The sequence below is a fragment of the Sinohyriopsis cumingii genome, chromosome 18 (assembly GCF_028554795.1).
Source record: "Sinohyriopsis cumingii isolate HCF-2022 chromosome 18, ASM2855479v2, whole genome shotgun sequence".
Lineage (NCBI taxonomy): Eukaryota > Metazoa > Mollusca > Bivalvia > Unionida > Unionidae > Sinohyriopsis > Sinohyriopsis cumingii.
This window is the reverse complement of record NC_142978.1, coordinates 93,236,285-93,255,921: the sequence shown is the minus strand read 5'-3', so window position 1 is coordinate 93,255,921 and position 19,637 is coordinate 93,236,285. Positions and strand designations below refer to the sequence as shown.

The 19,637-nt window shown below is 33.9% G+C and overlaps 1 protein-coding gene across 1 annotated transcript in view; it reads left to right on the top strand.

Moving 5' to 3' along the window:
- The first annotated feature begins 57 nt into the window (after positions 1 to 57).
- LOC149777512 (zinc finger CCHC domain-containing protein 8-like) overlaps positions 58 to 19,637 on the top strand; it is a 60,086-nt gene continuing 40,506 nt past the window's right edge. Inside the window, exons 1-6 of the mRNA XM_089942097.1 lie at positions 58 to 486; positions 5,916 to 5,958; positions 7,021 to 7,083; positions 10,426 to 10,519; positions 15,360 to 15,440; positions 16,519 to 16,622. Coding sequence (XP_089798223.1) covers positions 84 to 486; positions 5,916 to 5,958; positions 7,021 to 7,083; positions 10,426 to 10,519; positions 15,360 to 15,440; positions 16,519 to 16,622 — 788 coding nt within the window. The 5' untranslated portion in view covers positions 58 to 83. The remainder of the gene's footprint in view (positions 487 to 5,915; positions 5,959 to 7,020; positions 7,084 to 10,425; positions 10,520 to 15,359; positions 15,441 to 16,518; positions 16,623 to 19,637) is intronic.

Genomic DNA, 19,637 nt, shown 5'->3' with positions numbered 1-19,637 from the left:
CAATTAAATAAATTTATTTTATATTTTGAAAATTTATTTTATATGGGCCTTTTCAGTTAGCATTTTCGCTTTCAATATCCAGCATGGCGGACTGTTTTGGTGATGCGTCGCTGTTTGAGGAGTTTGAAAGGGACAGAGAGCAAGAATGCACGTTTATTTCTTTCAGTAGAGGAACAGATGGAGAAGAAGACAAGAGCAGAATTGTGTTTCACTTAGATGATTCATCCACTTCTTCAGATGACAGTGACGAGAATCAAAATTCAGCCAAGGTGAAGGAACTCTCAGCTTCTTACACACTGAAAAACCTTAAGAAGGAGAGAGAAAGATGGAATGGACCAGGTGATAATAGTGTTGAAGACGAAGCTAATGAAGAACAAGATGATGTTACCTTGGAAAATGGTGTTAAACATGAGACGGGAAGCCGAATTATATTCAGTGAAGCAGACAGAAATCTTCAATCAACCAATTTCAAACTCAAATATGAAAGTATCCTTGCAGTTAGAGAATAATATGAAAAAAGTCAAAACCTAGGGAGTGAATGCAGTTTAATATCACATGTACATTGACTTGGCATGACATTTCACACTACATTTGGAATTGAATATCACATGTACATTGACTTGGCATAACATTTCACATTGCATTTGGAATTTATGGATGTATGATTTAACAATTGTAATTTAAGAAACTGGTAAACTTTAAGAGGGAGTAAAGCTTGCTGGACATTGTATGTCAGACATGATCATGGACATGATGTCTATTCATGTCCTTTGCATTTAATAAATTATATTCCTGAGTTGCAAGATCTGTTTAAAAATAGTAGGTCAGCCCAAGCAGGACTGAAGGCTTGCTCAAATAGCAAGTTCATTAGATATCATGTACATGTAAAGTTATTGAAATCTGTAATCTTTAACTAGCACCAAAGGTATTTTTTAATGACTACCATTTTCTCTCAGTATTTCATGCATGATTTATCTTGGAAATAAGTACTGGCAGTTAGGTATCTTTAAACATGATAAATTAACCAGCCCATCAAATACTTTATCAACAGTATTATAATAATAATGACCATACAATTAAAACTTGCATGGCTTATTTTGATATCAGTTCCAAACCTGTGATCTATTCTGGATCTATAAAAATAGCCATGTAATAGAAGAGATTGTGAACAAAAGCAGAGAATGTGCATTCAGTGAAATCAGCAATTACATTCTCAAACAGGCAACATATTTCGAAAAGAAGCATTAAATCACTATGAAAACATATATTATTATAAGCTTGAAAATCAGTTTGCAAAAATATGTGTACTTTTTATACTCTTGCCATTATGATAAAATGTTATCAGTTCATCAATTGATCTATTGCCAATCCCACACAGGTCAATGATCAAGGTCATGGACTAAGAAAAGAAAAAATGGTTTCTGTGCAATAACTCTTTATCTCCACTATCACCAGCTAGCAAACGTTGTGGCTGTTCTTGTACATCTGATAAGGAAGAAACATATTGATTTTGTGATTGACAGGTCATTGGCCATGGTCATTGTAATGGAAAGAAGAAAAATGGTTTCCACACAATTAGTTTTGCATCACATAATTGGACCAAACTTTGTAGATGGCTTGCATTTTTGGCAAGGAATAAGTTTTTTGATTTATGGGTCAAGGTCAAACACCAAGGTTATTGTGGCTATTAACATGTTTTGCAGAAAATCTTTTGATTTTGAGTATAACAAGTTCTTTGATTTTGAGTATAACAAGTTCTTTGACTGAATTTTGTGGATTGTATGCACTTTTGATAATACACGAACTATACCATTTTGGATATTAAGGTTAGAGGTCTTGGTAAGTCAAGTAAAACAATAATGGTTTTGCACATTAAGTTTACTTGAAAACCACACACCTTGACCAAAAGGTCTAGTTCATTGAAGCTGTTGGTCAATAATTTCAAGTGTCAACCATATTATACAAGTACTATCATATAGGAATATGCATGCAAGTTTGTTGAATGGTATTCTGACCCATAATCAAGTATGATAATGAGATATAGTGACTTGACAGGACTATCATAAATTTTCTTAAACTCGGTAACAAAGAACTGAAGTGAAAGCAGCAAGTTTTGTAAAATCAAAAATAAATTTATTTCTCCAAGTTATAAAGTGAAAATTTAAGAGGAACTTACATTAATGTGAAACCACTCCAGTGTCCTTGTGGCTAGAGTATCCGACTCCAATGTGGGAGGTCATGGGTTCAATCCCAGTCCAAGTCATACTAAAGACTTACAAAAATGGTACTAACAGCTGCCTCGCTAGGCGCTCAGCATTAAGAGGTTAGTGTTAGGATTGGTCGACCTGGTGTCAGGGTAATGTGACTGGGTGGGACATCATCCTACATGTCTGCGGCATGATGCCCCAGTGCTAGACATCACTATAAACTGCCACACTGTAGACATCATAGCGATATGACTGAAAAATTGTCAAAGCTACATTAAAAATCCAAGTCAAACACACATAAATTATTGTGAATTAAATCCCAAATAATCGTAAAAACTTTTATAACCAGTCCAAAAGTATAGAATATTCTGAATGAATTCTAGTAATCTTGAATATGCTGATGTACCATTAGTTTTGAATAATTGATATGCTAAGTCTTGATGGATCACAATGATATAATCAGAATTCTTTGAATAAATTTGCAATAATTCCAAAATAGTGGTTTTGTCCAAACTGTAAGTTAGCTCTTTATAATTCCAATGAATTATTTTAAATGATCCCTCTCAAATTATATCTGAAGACTGCAGTGAATAATTCTTCAGACTAAATTTAAAGGAGGAATGAGATGCACTTGTTTACCTGAATATTATATAAAACCCCCAGACACATTGCAATACCAGGATGTGGGGTGAATAATGTTTGATTCTAGAACATTCCTAATACCAGGATGTGGGGTAAATAATGTTTGATTCTAGAACATTCCATGTTTTTTATAAAGCCTACACTTTGAACTCAAATATCAGTTGACAAGTTTTTAAAAAATGGCAAAAGTCAGCTAGACCATATCTATTCTACCTTTAATAAGGAACAAAGGTTAAGCACTCAAAATATACATAACATACCATATCTATTCTCCTTTAATCATGAACAAAGGTGAAGCACTCAAAATATACATAACAGGACTGTTTTGTCAAGTAGATCTTTTTGTGGAGGATTCATAAGGTCCATGACTTATTTTAAAAATAATACATAGTGCATTTCATGCATCAGAATAAAAATTTGCTTTGTGTTAGGACTATATGGTCTTAAACTAAGTGACAGAAAGAAGTAAAACCAACAAGTATAGCAAAATCAACAAATAAATTTATTTCTCTATGTTAAAAAGTGAAAATTTAAGAGGAATTAACATTATTGTGAAATAAATTAAAGATAATCCTAAATGTTCTTTGACAAGTCCAAAAGCATGGAATGTTCCGAATGAATTCCAATTTTGAATGTGCTGTTATACCAGTAGTTTTGGATAGGTTGATGTACCAAAAGTCTTGATGTATCACAGTGATGAATATAGAATTCCTTGAATGAATTGACAATAATCCCCAAATAGTCATGTAATCCAAAATGTCAGTGAGTACTTTGGGGTCATTCACATATGACGTCACATAGTAAAGGGGGAGGGGTCAAATTTTGTGATGAAGTATGATGAGGGGGAGGGGGTGTTGAAGAAATGTGACATCACAATAAATATAAGTGCGGAATGCTTCTTTCAAAAATAATATATCAGAACAAAAAAGATTTTGTGACCTGCATCCTCAGTCCATTTTTATCCGCAATAGATTATTCTCTCATGGACAACTTATATTAATATTGTTATCTCAGATGAAATATTGGGTAATTGTTATAACCTTTAATTGGTTTCAATTGCTCGGGTGGCCTAGTAGTTAGAGCGTCCACCTCGGACGTGGGAGTTCATGGGTTTGATCCCCGGCAGAGTCATACCAAAGACTTACAAAAATGGTGCTAACAGCTGCCTTGCTTGGCACTCAGCATTGAGAGTTTAGTGTTGGGACTTAATCGGCCTGGTGTCAGGATAACATGACTGGGTGGGACATCATGCTACATGTCTGCGACATGATGCCCCAGTGCTAATCATCACTATAAACTGCCACACTGCAGACATTGTAGCGATATGACTGAAAAATTGTTAAAGCTATGTTAAAAATCCAAGTCACACACACACATACACACACTTTAACTGGTTTAAACTGTTGACGTCTTTAATTATGTTATTCTTTTTTTAAAATAATGTAATACACACTTTAAAAGCAAAATGTAGACTAAATAAACTGTAGGCCTACTGGTGATTAAACTTAGATTTTAGAACAGTTAAACAATATTCTAACAGATCACCATCCAGGCAACAGTCTGATGAGATCAGACACATGAGTTTATTAAGTTGAAAAACTGTATTAGGTCCATAGTGAACGCTTAATCTTTTAATATTTTCTGTGTGAAAAAAACAACAAATGTAATTAGTTGAGTAGTGCCAAGGGTGGGCCCTGTGTTGCACTGGGACGCCATACATTAAGGGGAATAGGTGGTGGTGTAGGGTTTAACGCTACTTTTCAGCACAATATAGGCTGTATATGGCGGTCAGTATAATTGGTGGAGGAAGAACCCAGGAAAACCCCAGAAAGAACCACCAACCCTCAAGAAGCTACTGGCAAACTTTCTCACATACCCACATTAGCCAAACCTGAGACTTGAACCCCATGCAGACAGAGGTATGATGGCAAAGATCCATAACAGTGAGCGCTTTCCACCACTTGGCCACTCGAGGCCCTGCCGAATGAGTGGAATCAATGGTTAAATGAAGTGATAGGGTCAAAACAGTAGAATCAATGTTTAAATGAAATGGCATGGTCATAACAGTACAATCCAGGGTTAAATGAAGTGGCATTGTCAAAGCAGCAAAATCAATGGTTAATTGAAGTGGTATGGTCAAAACAGTGGAATCAGCTGTTAAAAATGAAGTGGTATGGTCATGTATAGCCTATCATGTGCTGAAAAATGTTATTAAACCCTACAACAATAGCAACAACAAGCATTCATTTGACCATGCTACTTCATTTAACCATTGATTCCACTGTTTTGACAATGCCACTTCATTTAACCATTGATTTTGCTGCTTTGACCATATCACTTCATTTAACCATTGATTTTTCTGCATTGTCCATGCTACTTCGTTTAACCCTGAACTACTTTTATGACCATACCATTTCATTTAACCATTGATTCTACTGTTATGACCATGCCAGTTCATTTAACCATTGATTCTACTGTTTTGACCATACCATTTCATTTAACCATTGATACTACTGTTATGACCATACCATTTCATTTAACCATTGATTCTACTGTTTTGACCATACCATTTCATTTAACCATTGATTCTACTGTTATGACCATACCATTTCATTTAGCCATTGATTCTGCTGTTATGACCATACCATTTCATTTAACCATTGATTCTACTGTTATGACCATGCCAGTTCATTTAACCATTGATTCTACTGTTTTGACCGTACCATTTCATTTAACCATTGATTCTACTGTTATGACCATACCATTTCATTTAACTGTTGATTTTGCTGCTTTGACCATGACACATCATTCAGTCATTAATTCCACTGTTTGGACCATGCTTCTTCATTTAGCCATTGATTTTGCTGCATTGACCATGCCAGTTCATATATGTGATATATCCTAGACTTGCAATGAGAAAAAAAGTACACCCTTACAGCAAGCATTGTATAATTATAAAAATAATTGTTATTAGATGAATCCACACTCATAAAAGTAACTTTGTAATCATTTCGTTTCTTTTTGTCCAGTTGATAAACCTTCTTGTAATCCTTAACACAACTCCAGGGAATAAATTCCTGAGATTTGCAAAAATAATTGACTCTACAAGGTTTGTGCTGTCTTTCTGACCCTATCCTTCCTTATCCTCATTTCTTATTATCCTCCACCATATCTGCAAATGAAACTGATGAGCACATTGATGGTATGAGTAATCAGTTTTAACTGAGTACCATATATACTTTCTTATAAGTCAAGTCAATTGCAAACAACAAAGATCCTGATCAGCCATAGCATACTGTACCTGCAGATCAGGGTCTGTGTTTGTTCTGCTGATTAATCCCAATAAACTGCACAGAACCTGATCTGCCAGCATAATGTGCTGGCTGGTCTTGGTCTGTGCAGTTGCAGTTGGACTCATCTTATAAGCGACTATCTATGGTAAAGTGATCAACATGAATATCCATAACCAGACAATATATTGGTAACTGAGCTGCAAATTTTTGTTCACCCAGTGATGTATTAAGATGATCAAATACATATAGTTTTCCCTCATTATAGTACCTATCAATATAAAGCATTATGAGGCAGCTATGGCTGTGGATCACATTGTTTTATGTAATGCTGATATTGTATGTATAATGCACTTCTTTTTAATGTGGGATATTCTATGGCTTCTTTGGATGGCATTATAATGAGGGAACACTATCATCTACTTCATTATATGGTGGTCTCGTATTAAGGTGGGATAGTTAATGACTTCATGGACAGCATTGTAACGAGCAATTGCTGTGTTGCTTCTTTTGGCAGAATCACTTGTTATTTGACATTTGGCAGCATCTGATATGTTGATTACTGTTTAGAACAACTATTTACGTTTATAATATTTAGATTCCATTAATACTTAGACTTTGGACATGATTAGTGTAAACATAAATTAAAAGGTGTTTAGTCATAGAAGACAACTCAAATTCATGAAAAGTTGATTCACTGTAGTTATACCTTTGTTATATAATATGCACCTGGACTATAGTCAAATTTCATGTAAGTTTTATTTTTTTCAGTATAGTTAATTACTACATTTGCTAACATTTGCATAATGCCAAAATTATCATTAACACTAATTCAGTTACTGTGTGATGTATGATTGCATGCAATTAACTTTACTTTCCAGATACATCCAAGATGAGGAGAGTGTACCTGTGCAGATCATTTTCCAAAACAATCCTTTTTCCAGGTAAAATTTCAAGTGCTGTTTTATTTGATCACAATAAAAATTAAAAATAAATCTTAACAGCAATGTAGTTGAGCACATTATTGAAAATAATTAAATAAACTTCATGAAAATGTAAACATATGTTAAACTCTATTTATTCAGTCAGCTTACGTAAGACTTTTAAGAACTTTGTGAGTTGCCTGTGTGTATGTGTGTGTGTGTGTGATCTTGATTGCTAGATCACCTCAAGTTGTCAGCATTAGAAACTCTGGATCATGACTGAGATGCAAAGATGAAATTACTATGCTATATACATATCAATTTTTAGATAATTTCATAAAATCACTATACTTAACTGCAAACAAAGGAAATTGTAACATTTCAACCCTTTTAACTCAAACTTCCACTCATTTTCACTACATTGTTCTGAATTACTGGTACTGAGTCATCATGATTGAAAAATATCCAGACCAAATACTGAATTCTTAAGATGATAGCTGTCTAATTTTAGATCATGTTCAAAGTTATAAGCAAATATTACACATTATGACATCTTTTTGATGCTCAGTTTTGTTATTTAGTCAGTAAGTTTATGTAAATTGATACTTCATAACAAGTTATTGCCCATACTACTTCATGTTATTTAGTCAGTAAGTTTATGTAAATTGATACTTCATAACAAGTTATTGCCCATACTACTTCATGTTATTTAGTCAGTAAGTTTATGTAAATTGATACTTCATAACAAGTTATTGCCCATACTACTTAATGTTATTTAGTCAGTAAGTTTATGTAAATTGATACTTCATAACAAGTTATTGCCCATACTACTTCATGTTATTCATCAGAATGTTTTCTTTTTCACTCTGTCATGGGTAGAAATATAGTTCTTAAAGCTGTCCCATTTGCAGCTTTGATATCTCATGTATTTTCCAGTTTCATCGTTTCAGTCTTCTGAACAGTGTAAATTCAGATATATCCTGTTTGGTGTACAAGTATTTATATAAAATTTTGCTATGCGTAACATAAAACATATCACATAGCTATCTCTTCATTATTAATATATCAAAACATTACATTTTTATAGATATTGCATTGTAAAATATGAGGGCACTTTAATCATCTTTGTCAGAATTTAGTATGATATCACAATCAAGATATAGGAGCTAATGTTTTCATTTGATTTCTACAAAATGTGCATGTACTGTCATTTTAATTTCAATTTTGTCAAGTAATTTTTGTAAAAATATTCTATTCAAATGTCCATATTGAATCCATCTCAGTTTTGTGATTTTGGGGTTTAAGAAAAGGAGGGAATATATTTTATCCAGTTGTTGATTTTATCAGAGTTAAATGGACTTGTCCATATCTTTCTTGCAGTAGGTGTAACGTTCTGATAGTTTGTAATTAACTTTTTACTATAGAATTGTAATATTTGTACTAATAATTGTAATATTTGTACTAATAATTGTATAATTTGTAGTAATAATTGTATAATTTGTAGTAATAATTGTATAATTTGTAGTAATAATTGTAATATTTGTAGTAATATCAGGCTATTTTCCTGTCCACTGGCATAATTTGTTTGAATACAATCAGAAGAAAAAGAATACAACTATTACAAAACTTAAGATTCACTATTTTCATATTACAGTTTGCCGACATACAGAATTGTAACTATAATAATGTCAGTTTGATTTTTGTCAGTTTTGATTTTTATTGTCGCTCATTACTTTGGGTTTTTACTCTGACAACCCTGTAATATTTTGTGATGGATGATATTGGGTACTGTATTAACTGATGATAGAGCTTATGTGATGATTTATCATTCCTCCATCCACTATCACTACACCTCCCCTCCAATCCCATGGTACAGTTTGTCCTAAATGAAAATGGTGCCATTTGCACATTCATTGTGGCTACCACAGCAGTCATTTTGAAAGTCATGTTGTCACATCTCCTACAGAATGGTTGGTCGTATCATCATGGTGTTTCCATTACAAGTCTTAGACTATCTAGTTGGTCCTAAATGAAAGTCTTGGAAATTGTGTGATTGTTACTCTTGAATAGTTGGATGAATTATCATTGGGTTTCTTATTATGTCTAGTTATTCCTGAATGAAATTGGTGCTAAGCTAACATCCAGTATGGCCACCACAGCAGTCATCTTGAAACTATTACAGCTATTCTTGAATGGAAAGTTACATTGGCATGAGATTTTAACCAGAATACTCCTTATGATAATCTAGCTGATCCTAAATGATAATGATACCAATCTGTTGTTGATTCTCCCTTTGAATGGATGGTCATGTCGACCTACATTGGGTTTGCACTGGAACCCTTATTATGAAGCCTTGTTGTTGAATGAAAATCTTGCTGAACTTATGTTCATTATGGGAACCATGGGAACTGTTTTGAAAATCTTGTTATTGCTACTCTGAATAACAAAAGTAATATTCTAATAAGGTTTTCACCAGAAGACATCTTATAATATCTAACTGGTTCGAAATAAAATGGGTGTCTCTTGCATGTCCAGGATAGATGCCTGGGTGACCATCTTGAAAATCATGTCATTGCAACTCCTGAACGAATGATCATTTTAACATGTCATTTTTACTGAATGACTTCTCATGATGTCTAGTTGGCTGTAAATGAACATGATGCTGCTCAGATATCTAATTCAGCTGTGGCCATCATGAAAATCTTGTTATCAATGCTGCAGAATGGATGACTGGTTATATATTGTGTGCTTTCACTAAAAAGCTTCAAATGATGTTTCGTTGGGCCTAAATGGAAATGGTGCCAGTCTGATATCCAGTATGGCTACCATTGGTAGCTATCTTGAATTTTGTTTTATGTGACTTCTCCCAAATAGAAAGTCATATCAACATGGGGTTTCCACCAGAAGACTTCTTAAGAGCTTTATTGGTCCTAAATGATGTTTTCTTGGTCCTATATGACATTATTTCTAATCTGACGTTTCACAGTTTCTAATTTGGAAATTTTGGTATTGCTGAACAATATCAAACATTGTTAAAAGGATGAAATGTTCTTATTTTGAATTCCTTGGAATTCTTTTCATCCAGTAGAACATCATTCCCTTCAAGGGACTCTTGTTCATATTTTATGATACCAAACTACTGTGTGGTTATCTGTGTTATGTGAATGCATGATACCAAACTACTGTGTGGTTATCTGTGTTATGTGAATGCATGATACCAAACTACTGTGTGGTTATCTGTGTTATGTGAATGCATGATACCAAACTACCGTGTGGTTATCTGTGTTATGTGAATGCATGATACCAAACTACTGTGTGGTTATCTGTGTTATGTGAATGCATTTCTTGTGTTTTTTGTTACAGGAAGTACAGGACGCAGATAGAAGGATTTATCAAATACCTGATGGAACAAGAAGCCAGAGACAGTGAGAAGACACTGCAAAAGCTTGATCTAAAGGTAGGATAGCACAAAAATATTGAAAATATCTGGAAAGATATCAGGTGTACATATTTGGTCTGTTCTTTTAATCTGAAATATGTTACAGGTCTAAAGATTAACTGTTAGTGCCTTCTGATTGAAAATTCTTTGAATTCTTTTTATTTTGACATTTCTATGCATAAGGCTATACAGACAGGCTAAAGAAATGCAACTGTGAATTTTACTGTTACTTCATCTGCTGCATCTCAGCTCTTAGTTTTTATTGACAAGAAAGTAGTTGAAGCAGTCACCATTATGAGCTTTTTTTACAGCCATGCATACTTCATCTGACATCAGTCCATCAACAGGTGTCATTTTCAGCTTATTAAAATCACTGGACAGAGTGTATAGAGCATCTTGGCATGAAGTACTTTCTAGTTTATACAAATGATACGGGTCTGCTATCAGATATGGCTGCCATTACAAAAAATAGAAAACATTCAAACAGTGTCCATTGCTGCCAACCCTCACAAATTTGGCATGAATTTCACGACTTTTTCAGCGATTCACGGATTCACGCCGCAAGATAAAAATTCATGAATTCTCCAATTCTCAATTATTTTAAATCTTTAATAAAGTAACTGATTTCTTGTTAAGCGCTAGTCGTGATAATGGCAGTTGCCGAAGCGGTCCGGTACTGCTGGTTGCGATAATCGTAGAACTTCAGCCAATTAGAACAGTTGGCCCGGTAGCAAGCATTTTAGCCTATTTTAACCTTGAAACGGCTACTTTGCCAAAGACACTAAAGAGAATCTGACCAAATTGGAGAAAACAATGTGAGTGACTTTCAGATGTAAACAAACCATGCTGTTCCATTATCATATATGGCTGATGTTCGTAAGAAAATATAGGTAGCTTCCCAAAACCACAGATCATAATTTTACTGAGTTTGAGAGAAAGCGTTCTGACATGATGGCCTTTCAGTTTATACAATTGATGCCAAGCTGCCATCAAATATTGCCACCACTCCTCATGTTACCAGAAAAGTCTTTAAATATGTTTCTTATTGAAAACTTGTGTCAACCAAAACATCACAGAAAGCATCCTGGTACAAGTTCTGTAATTTGTACAAATGACACTGATCTGTTGTTCATTATGTCTGCCATTGCTAAAAGGGATAAAAATCTTAAATGATAGAAAGGATAGTAATTACCTACTTAGGCATTGGGCTTTGAGGTTGATGTCTTTCAGTTGAACAATCTCTGGCCCATTTTGTTGTTTTTTGTTTTTTTGTTTTTTTTACTTCCTTCCTTTCTTTCTTCCTTCCTTCTTTTTTTTCTTTTTTTCTTTCTTTCTTTCGTTTGATTGCATTAGAATGCGACATGATTGTTGACAATGTGGAGATTTTGTTGCTAAGATTTTGAAATTCAATAACATGGTAAAGAGCTCCATACAGCCTTCGTTAGAATTTAATACAGTGTGACCCCACTATAGCATGCTCCATTATAATACGAATTCAGATATAACACGGTCGTGGTGTGGCTCCCAAAATTTCATATTCATGTATTTTTCTCATATACAAAATAAAATCTTGCTTGAAAATACGAATAAAATGTAAACAATTTATTTTCATTTTGGGGAAGAGATCGCATATAAATAATACAAGATGATTGTGGCGTGGCTACTGAAATTTTATGTTTTCTTGTACATGAAAAAAATTTTTTTTTCTTCTCTTTTTAAAAGTGAAAAATCATGTGGCAAAAGTTTATTCAGGGATCTCGCAGGGCTTCGGCAATGTCGTAAATTGCAATTTATTTTCTTTATTGGTGACAAAATGTACCATCTGGCGATTTTTCTTTATTGGTGACATTGTTGGCTGTTTAAACTTGTATATACAACCATTGGTTTGCTGTGGAGAAATTCAGAGGCATCATGAAAGGAACTTCAAACTTGATATAAAATGCACTGAAATTTATTGTTACATCAATAAATTCTTTGTCCATATCAACAAACCATCTTAATAGTGCATTGTTATATCATAATCTGCTTATGTTGACGGTACGTTGTGAGGTATCTGCTTTTTTTAAATATAAATTTCTGGTAGCGGAGATCAACTGGATGAAGTATTATCTCATCTTCTTTCTTATGTTGGATTTTTTGGTTGCTTGCTAGTCATTAATATATTTACATAGATTGACATCTGTATGTGGATGGTAAGTAAAATTCCTCTGCTTTTCACTCAGAATTAAATCTTTGAGAACAAACATTTTCTATAGTAATCCTTGTCATCAGACCAGAGCACCTATGTCTATATTGCCTGTTGACCCTTTTTAAAATTTCTGACTTGTGCATAGAAGGCAGCATAACTTGCCTACCACAAATGTAAAGAAAAACAATGGGAAAAAACCCAGAAAAAGATCTTACTTGTTGGTCTATTCAATAGGCAGGGAGGAACAATGACTACAATCGACCAATTCCTTTTTTAAAAATGTACCCAGATAAAATAGTTTGCTGAAATTTCAAAGAAAACAGACTTCCTCTAAAGCACCGACTTTTATGAAAATTTGCTAAGCAAATGGAAAAAAATCAGTCTCAGTCATGCAGTACAATTATTTGATGTTGCTGACACAATAAGAAATGGGTATTTGTTTGGTTCTCCAAAGCTGTCCTTGAGCAGTGGCTTCAATAAGACATGCACCCTTCATCAATGAAAGCCGACTACAAACTTCAATAAAAACAAAGATAGTTGTTCAAAGGAAGTCAGTACCAAACTTAAATAAAACCTATGGAATCTGATGGATTGTTTCATTTCCAACTGACTGGAACATCTGTGCCGTGAAAGTTTCCTATTTGCAGGAAAAAGTTTATGCTTACAAACGCTACCAACGGCGGCTTAAAACAAACTTTTACCGACTTGGGACATACTGAAAAGTACATTTGCTTCATCATTCATTACGTGATTGTGATATTTCTTCCCGCTTCGTTTAGACCTATATGACCTGTGACAAAATTGTTGAATATTTTAAATTTGTGTGTTTGCATATTTTCGATGGAATTACTTATATTGTGGATTCAGTGTATGTGATGAGATTCGGTGGTGAGTACATGGTGTTGATACTCTGTTTATGCTATACATTAGACATGTATATATGAACAGTATACATGTATATGTACCAATGCATAGTTCTCTGAATAAAGTAAAATATTATTTATGACTTCTCTGTTTTCACTACAGGTGTATTTTTCATTTAATATGCATGAATTTAAGATGGTAACTGTGCCTGTGAAGCACGTATGTTTGTGTCCACATTTATTACCCACCCATCCACCACAAATTTATTTGGGTACATGCATCATATTCTTTAGCTAACTGACCTGGTTGCTTATAACACAGTTGGGTTCTATGGCTCCCAACTACTGTGTTATAGTGGGGTCACATTGTACATTATGTTACTAACTGTTGTTGTACATGGATTGGATTGAGGTACTTTATGCAGGGCTGAGCAGACTCCATAGTTTATCGTCTGGTACATGTGGTATTCCTTTTCAACAAGAGAAAGTTTTGAAGGAGTTTGAGCAAGTCAGTTTTTGTTTTGTGAAGTCAGACATCTGCTGATTTGTACTCTGATTTAGGCAAGTCCTATACAATAATCTCCCTTGGATAAAGCAGCTGTTTTCACAAGTAAATTTTGTAGCCATACATATGTAAAATTTACTTCTCAATTTTAGGTAATATTAATGTTTTTGCTGGAAAAAAATATTTGTATAATAAGAATTTTAATGAAGGTCTGGTCTCAACTAAATATGTTTTAACAGTTTCCAATATCCAGAAAATCAATTAAGTGCAAAAATACTTCATTTTCAGTTTATGTATTATTTTACTCTTTAATGGAAGAAAGAACATCAACTATAAAACAAGAGTTGGCATTTTTTTTACTTTGAAATTTTAGTAAAAGAAAATGTATAATAATTTTCTTGTGCTACAATGCCTATGAAGGAAATTTACATTAGGTTGAAGATACTTTATGTAAACTGAAGGTCTGTTTGCCATTTTGTGTGTGTGTGTGTAGGTCCATGCATGTGTGTGTGTGTGTACACCAAACACACATACTATGCATAGATTTTGAGCTATTGAGATAGTTGAGATCCTGATAATCTCCTCCTGTCCCAATTATTGGCACTGTTTTGGATCATTCAGAAAGCAGTGGTTTTATCTTTTTATACTTGATACAAGAATATATATATATATATATATATATATATATATATATATATATATATATATATATATATATATATATATATATATATATATATATTTCACTTTTTTAACAAGTTGTTTAACTAAATATAATGTTCATGAAACAATGCAATTGTAGCTGGACTAACAACTGTGTGGGTTTCATACACACCCATACCCCATTATGTCTTATAGCATGACATGATGTCATTTTGTAATGTCTTTCTTTAAAATTTGCTTTTGTTTAATCTTAGAAATGCTTGATTTATAAATGCTGAATTATGCTTTTTTTACAATTTATGTTCTGAGGAATTGAGTACTTATATCATTATTACAATCTAGAAAATACATTTCGTTAATGCTTGGCAAGAACTTTCTTTGGCAAAATTTGTGGCATACAATAGTACAAGTCCAGAAATGTCAATCACTTAATGTGCTGTTTAATTTGAAATAAATCAGCATCAAAAACTTTTTTGATTGCTTTTGGCAGTTTCTGTAATTACTGGTGCCAATGTGTTGACTTTATTTTTTGTCTGAGATCCCTTACAGCCATACTGTTTTTGGATTCTCTTGGAAGGGAGGTAACTCTACCAATGCTTCTTTGAACTTGATTTAATATCGACTTGTTTTTGCTTTCAGGCAATGCAGCCCACATGTGTGGACCTCAACAACAGGATTCCAATTGAGAAGAGAACTGATAGGATGTGGCAAAGCCATGCTGTACGTAAAGCTATTTAGATTTATACATATTTGTCAAAGTCTTTGTAGTGAAAAAGTGAGACCTGGCTCATTTTTTCAAGTGTCGTCATTGTCGTTGACACATTTATTCATGTATTTCTTAAGGTTTTTCAGATTTGATTAATTGTCCAAAACTTCTGTAGGTATTCTTTTTGTACTTTGGATGAATCATTATGAAGCAAAGGCCTTCCATTCCCCAATATGCTCATCTGTTTGAACATGGGATAAAAGACACAAGATTTTGAGGAATGCATTGAGCTTGGGCTCAAAATCGAGACCTTTCTAAATATATTTGTTGACAGACAGGTATAGGTTCTTCCTTGCATACATGCACAGCATATATGTTTTTGTTTTGGTTTATGGTCAAACTTGTCTTGGATGAAGCCTGTTGTACATGATACATGATTTTGGATCAGGCCTGTTGAACATGATACTTGATTTTGGATCAGGCCAGTTGTACATGATACTTGATTTTGGATTAGGCCTGTTGTACATGATACATGATTTTGGATCAGGCCTGTTGTACATCATACTTGATTTTGGATCGGGCCTGTTGTACATCATACTTGATTTTGGATCAGGCCTGTTGTACACGATACATGATTTTGGATTAGGTCTGTTGTACATGATACTTGATTTTGTATTAGGCTTGTTGTACATGATACTTAATTTTGGATCAGGCCTGTTGTACATGATACTTGATTTTGGATTAGGCCTGTTGTACATGATACTTGATTTCGGATCAGGCCTATTGTACGTGATATGGAGAGCAGGTTTGCAGCTGTAAAATAATGTAAATCTGACAATAGATAAGTCCATTCAGAATACACTACATTTCAATACCCTTAACATCTTATGTGTATGACTTGTAAATTATTATTTTAAATGGACTGGAGATCTAAAAATAAAGATGTATGGGTTATATACATCTGTACACTGGAGTTTTTAATAATGTATTCTATTAGGTTAATTCATTGATACCATTTTTGTTCTTTTTAGGTGAAAATTATGAAACAAAGTATACCTTTTTGAGAAAATTCTGTTTCTTACCTTTTAACAGATCATTGGTTCTGCACAATGCTACAGAGACTTTTTGATGGACAGTATGGGCTGGCCGTTGGTGGAGTACAATCCTTCTCTGACAGAAAGCTGGGTGGTTCCCATGTATCCTTCATACATAATATCACACCCCATAAATAAAGGTGTAGTGGTCAGTGTGCAAGTAGTGTAGTATTGTTACTGTAGAAAATGTCCAGTAATTATTTACTTTGAGATAGTGGGGAAATATTATCACATCTGTACAAGGAAACCCTGCTATAACATGCTCATTTATAGCTTGAATTAAGATATAACACTGCCACATCCAGATTCTTTTCTTATATGTGTCATATGTCCTAACACAGAATAGATGTCAAACAGATAAAATTAATTCAGTCAACATTCAGAAAGCTTTAGCTTAACAATGATAATAATGTTCTTACACAGCTGTGATTAATTTTCATAAAGTTTTGGGCTAAATCACAGCTGCTGTATAATTGGCAAGTAGTACAATTACTGGTATATGTTTGACTGGCATTTTGTTTAACCCTGTTCCTCCCACCAACACTAATAAATATATGTCAAATGCTAGGTCTTTTTTGCAATTCTGTGGTTTTGGTATGTGAATAATGTATTTGGAAGTTATGGACCCCAACTACTGCATTGTAGCAGGTTTCCCTTGTAATATAAATGTCTGTACAAACATACTCACAGAACCCCGAGTGGTCTGAAGTGCTTTCCATTATGATTCACTGCCATCTCACCTCTGTTGGCGTGGGTTCGAGTCTTAGATTTGGCCAGTGTGGGTAAGTGAGAAAGCTTGCCAGTAGCTTCTCTTGGGTTGGTGGTTCTTTCCAGGGTTTTCCTGGGTTCTTCCTCCACCATTAATACTGGCCGCCATATATAGCCTATCGTGTGCTGAAAAATGGCGTTAAACCCTATGGGAAACCATGTAGATTTTTTAAGATGGCAGACAGTGAAAGGTCAGAGAGTTAGCTGCTTCAAAAATGTACTTTGTGTTTTATCAATTGATATCATTTTGACAGCAACTTGAGACCATTTGCTATAAGAAATAGTTTATGTACATCATGCAGAGTCCAGCTAACTATCTCTTACTGCCAGTGAAGGTGCATTTAAGGCAGTATTTGAGTTCAGAAAAATTCAGAGGTTAACTTTGTAAAACGCAGGACTTTTGACATGTTTAAAATGACAGTTGGATTTATTTTTCACGTAATTTTATGCAAATAGCATCTGTCTGGTGCTTGAATGCATAAACCATATTCAGTTTGTAAGTTTTCTCTCAATCTGCCCAAAGGACAGTATCATTATCACTAGTTGTAAGGAAAGGCATATCAGTGGCCACAAATCTGAAAAATGTAGGAAATCAGCATAAACTTAGGCCACAAATCTGAAAAATATAGGAAATCAGTATAAATTTAGGCCACAAATCTGAAAAATAAAGTTTGCTTCTATATCTCAACCATCTTTGTCTAATCAAAAAAGAGAAATTGGCTCACTTAAAAGAATCCATAGTCGGCTAACGATGTTGACTTGCTTTGCAATAATATAACCTTGGTATTGATATCCTTTACACACAAAAAAGTAACCAAAGTCGGCTTCTGAGGTCTGTTTGAAATAAAAGTAACCTTTGTCTTTGATGTCCTGTCAGTAAGTTCAAAGAATGAGCTTACTGCTCACTGCCAGTTGTGTTTATTCACCACCCGGGCTTTTATATGCTTGGCATCTGTAGTTACAATTAATACAAAGGAGCATTGATGTCTGAGGGTAAATAGTAATGATACTTTGTAACCCGTGCTGACGAAAAGATTGTTATTTGCATTCAAGTGAATGTGTTTTCAAATAATGGTTTTTATTTGCGAGATACTGTCATACATTAGATCTGGATATAATTCAGTCTTGATTATTTTGCACCTAACACTGTGTCATGCATGAATGACAGTTGTCTTCAAGATATCGGTTGATTATTTCCTTCATGTTTATGATTTTGTTGGATCCAGTTTTCAGTCAAATAACATATTCAAACCTTTGAGCACAAGCACACACAATTTATTTCTTAATCTTCACATCAAAGAACAACGTGATGTGTTTTATCAGACATAAGTGATACATGCTACATTATCGAAGCCTACACTACATATACGGATTTCATGGATATATTTCATTCTTTAATGTTCATGTTTAAAAGAAAAGGAATAAATGCAACAATAAAAGGTTTATTTCTTTTTTTCTTCAAATGTTTTATTTACCTGTTTTATTGCAACGTGCAGTGGTGGTGAGCACAGATAAAATACAAATTTATTTTGTTTCTTAAGTCTTGGGACATATGACATAGGTGAAAAAAAGTTTCACATAAGTTCAGAGACAAGAATTGTTTTTTTGTTTTATCATGTCCCAACATGTATGGTAAATACGATACATTTAAGCCACAGATTTGAAAAGTATGGGAAATCAGCATACATTTAAGCCACAGATTTGAAAAGTATGGGAAATCAGCATACATTTAAGCCACAGATTTGAAAACTATGGGAAATAAGCATACATTTAGGCTACAAATCTGGAAAAATATGGGAAATCAGCATACATTTATTTTCATTTCATTTTTAATGAAGGTTTGATTTAGAGTTATTTTCAGATTGTGTAAATTCTCCTTACCTATGAACTCGTACATGGTTTTATAAATCTAAACTCTAAATCTTTTCTTTACACTCTTATGACTCAGGGATTGTATTCCTGCACCTGACAGCTGCTTTTCCATACAAAGTACATGAAAAATAAATCACTTGCCAACATTTGCTTTGCATTTACACTGTTAACAAAACTTCCATGTTCTTGGTGACATTTTTCTTTCAAGTTTGCCCAGTCTGCAGTCCACGGTAAACACACCATAAGTCCTGTAGTCTAAATGATTAACCCTGCATTTTTTCAGATTCAAATATTGCCTTCCATGCACCTTTACCTGTGGTGTGAGATGGTTGTTTGGTCTTAGTTGGAGTACAAGATAATTGCTTGGACTAATTTGGAGTATGAGACAGTTGATTGGACTTGGAGTATGAGATAGTTTTTTGGACTCATTTGGAGTATGAGTCAGTATGACTCAGTTGGAGTATAATACAATATGAC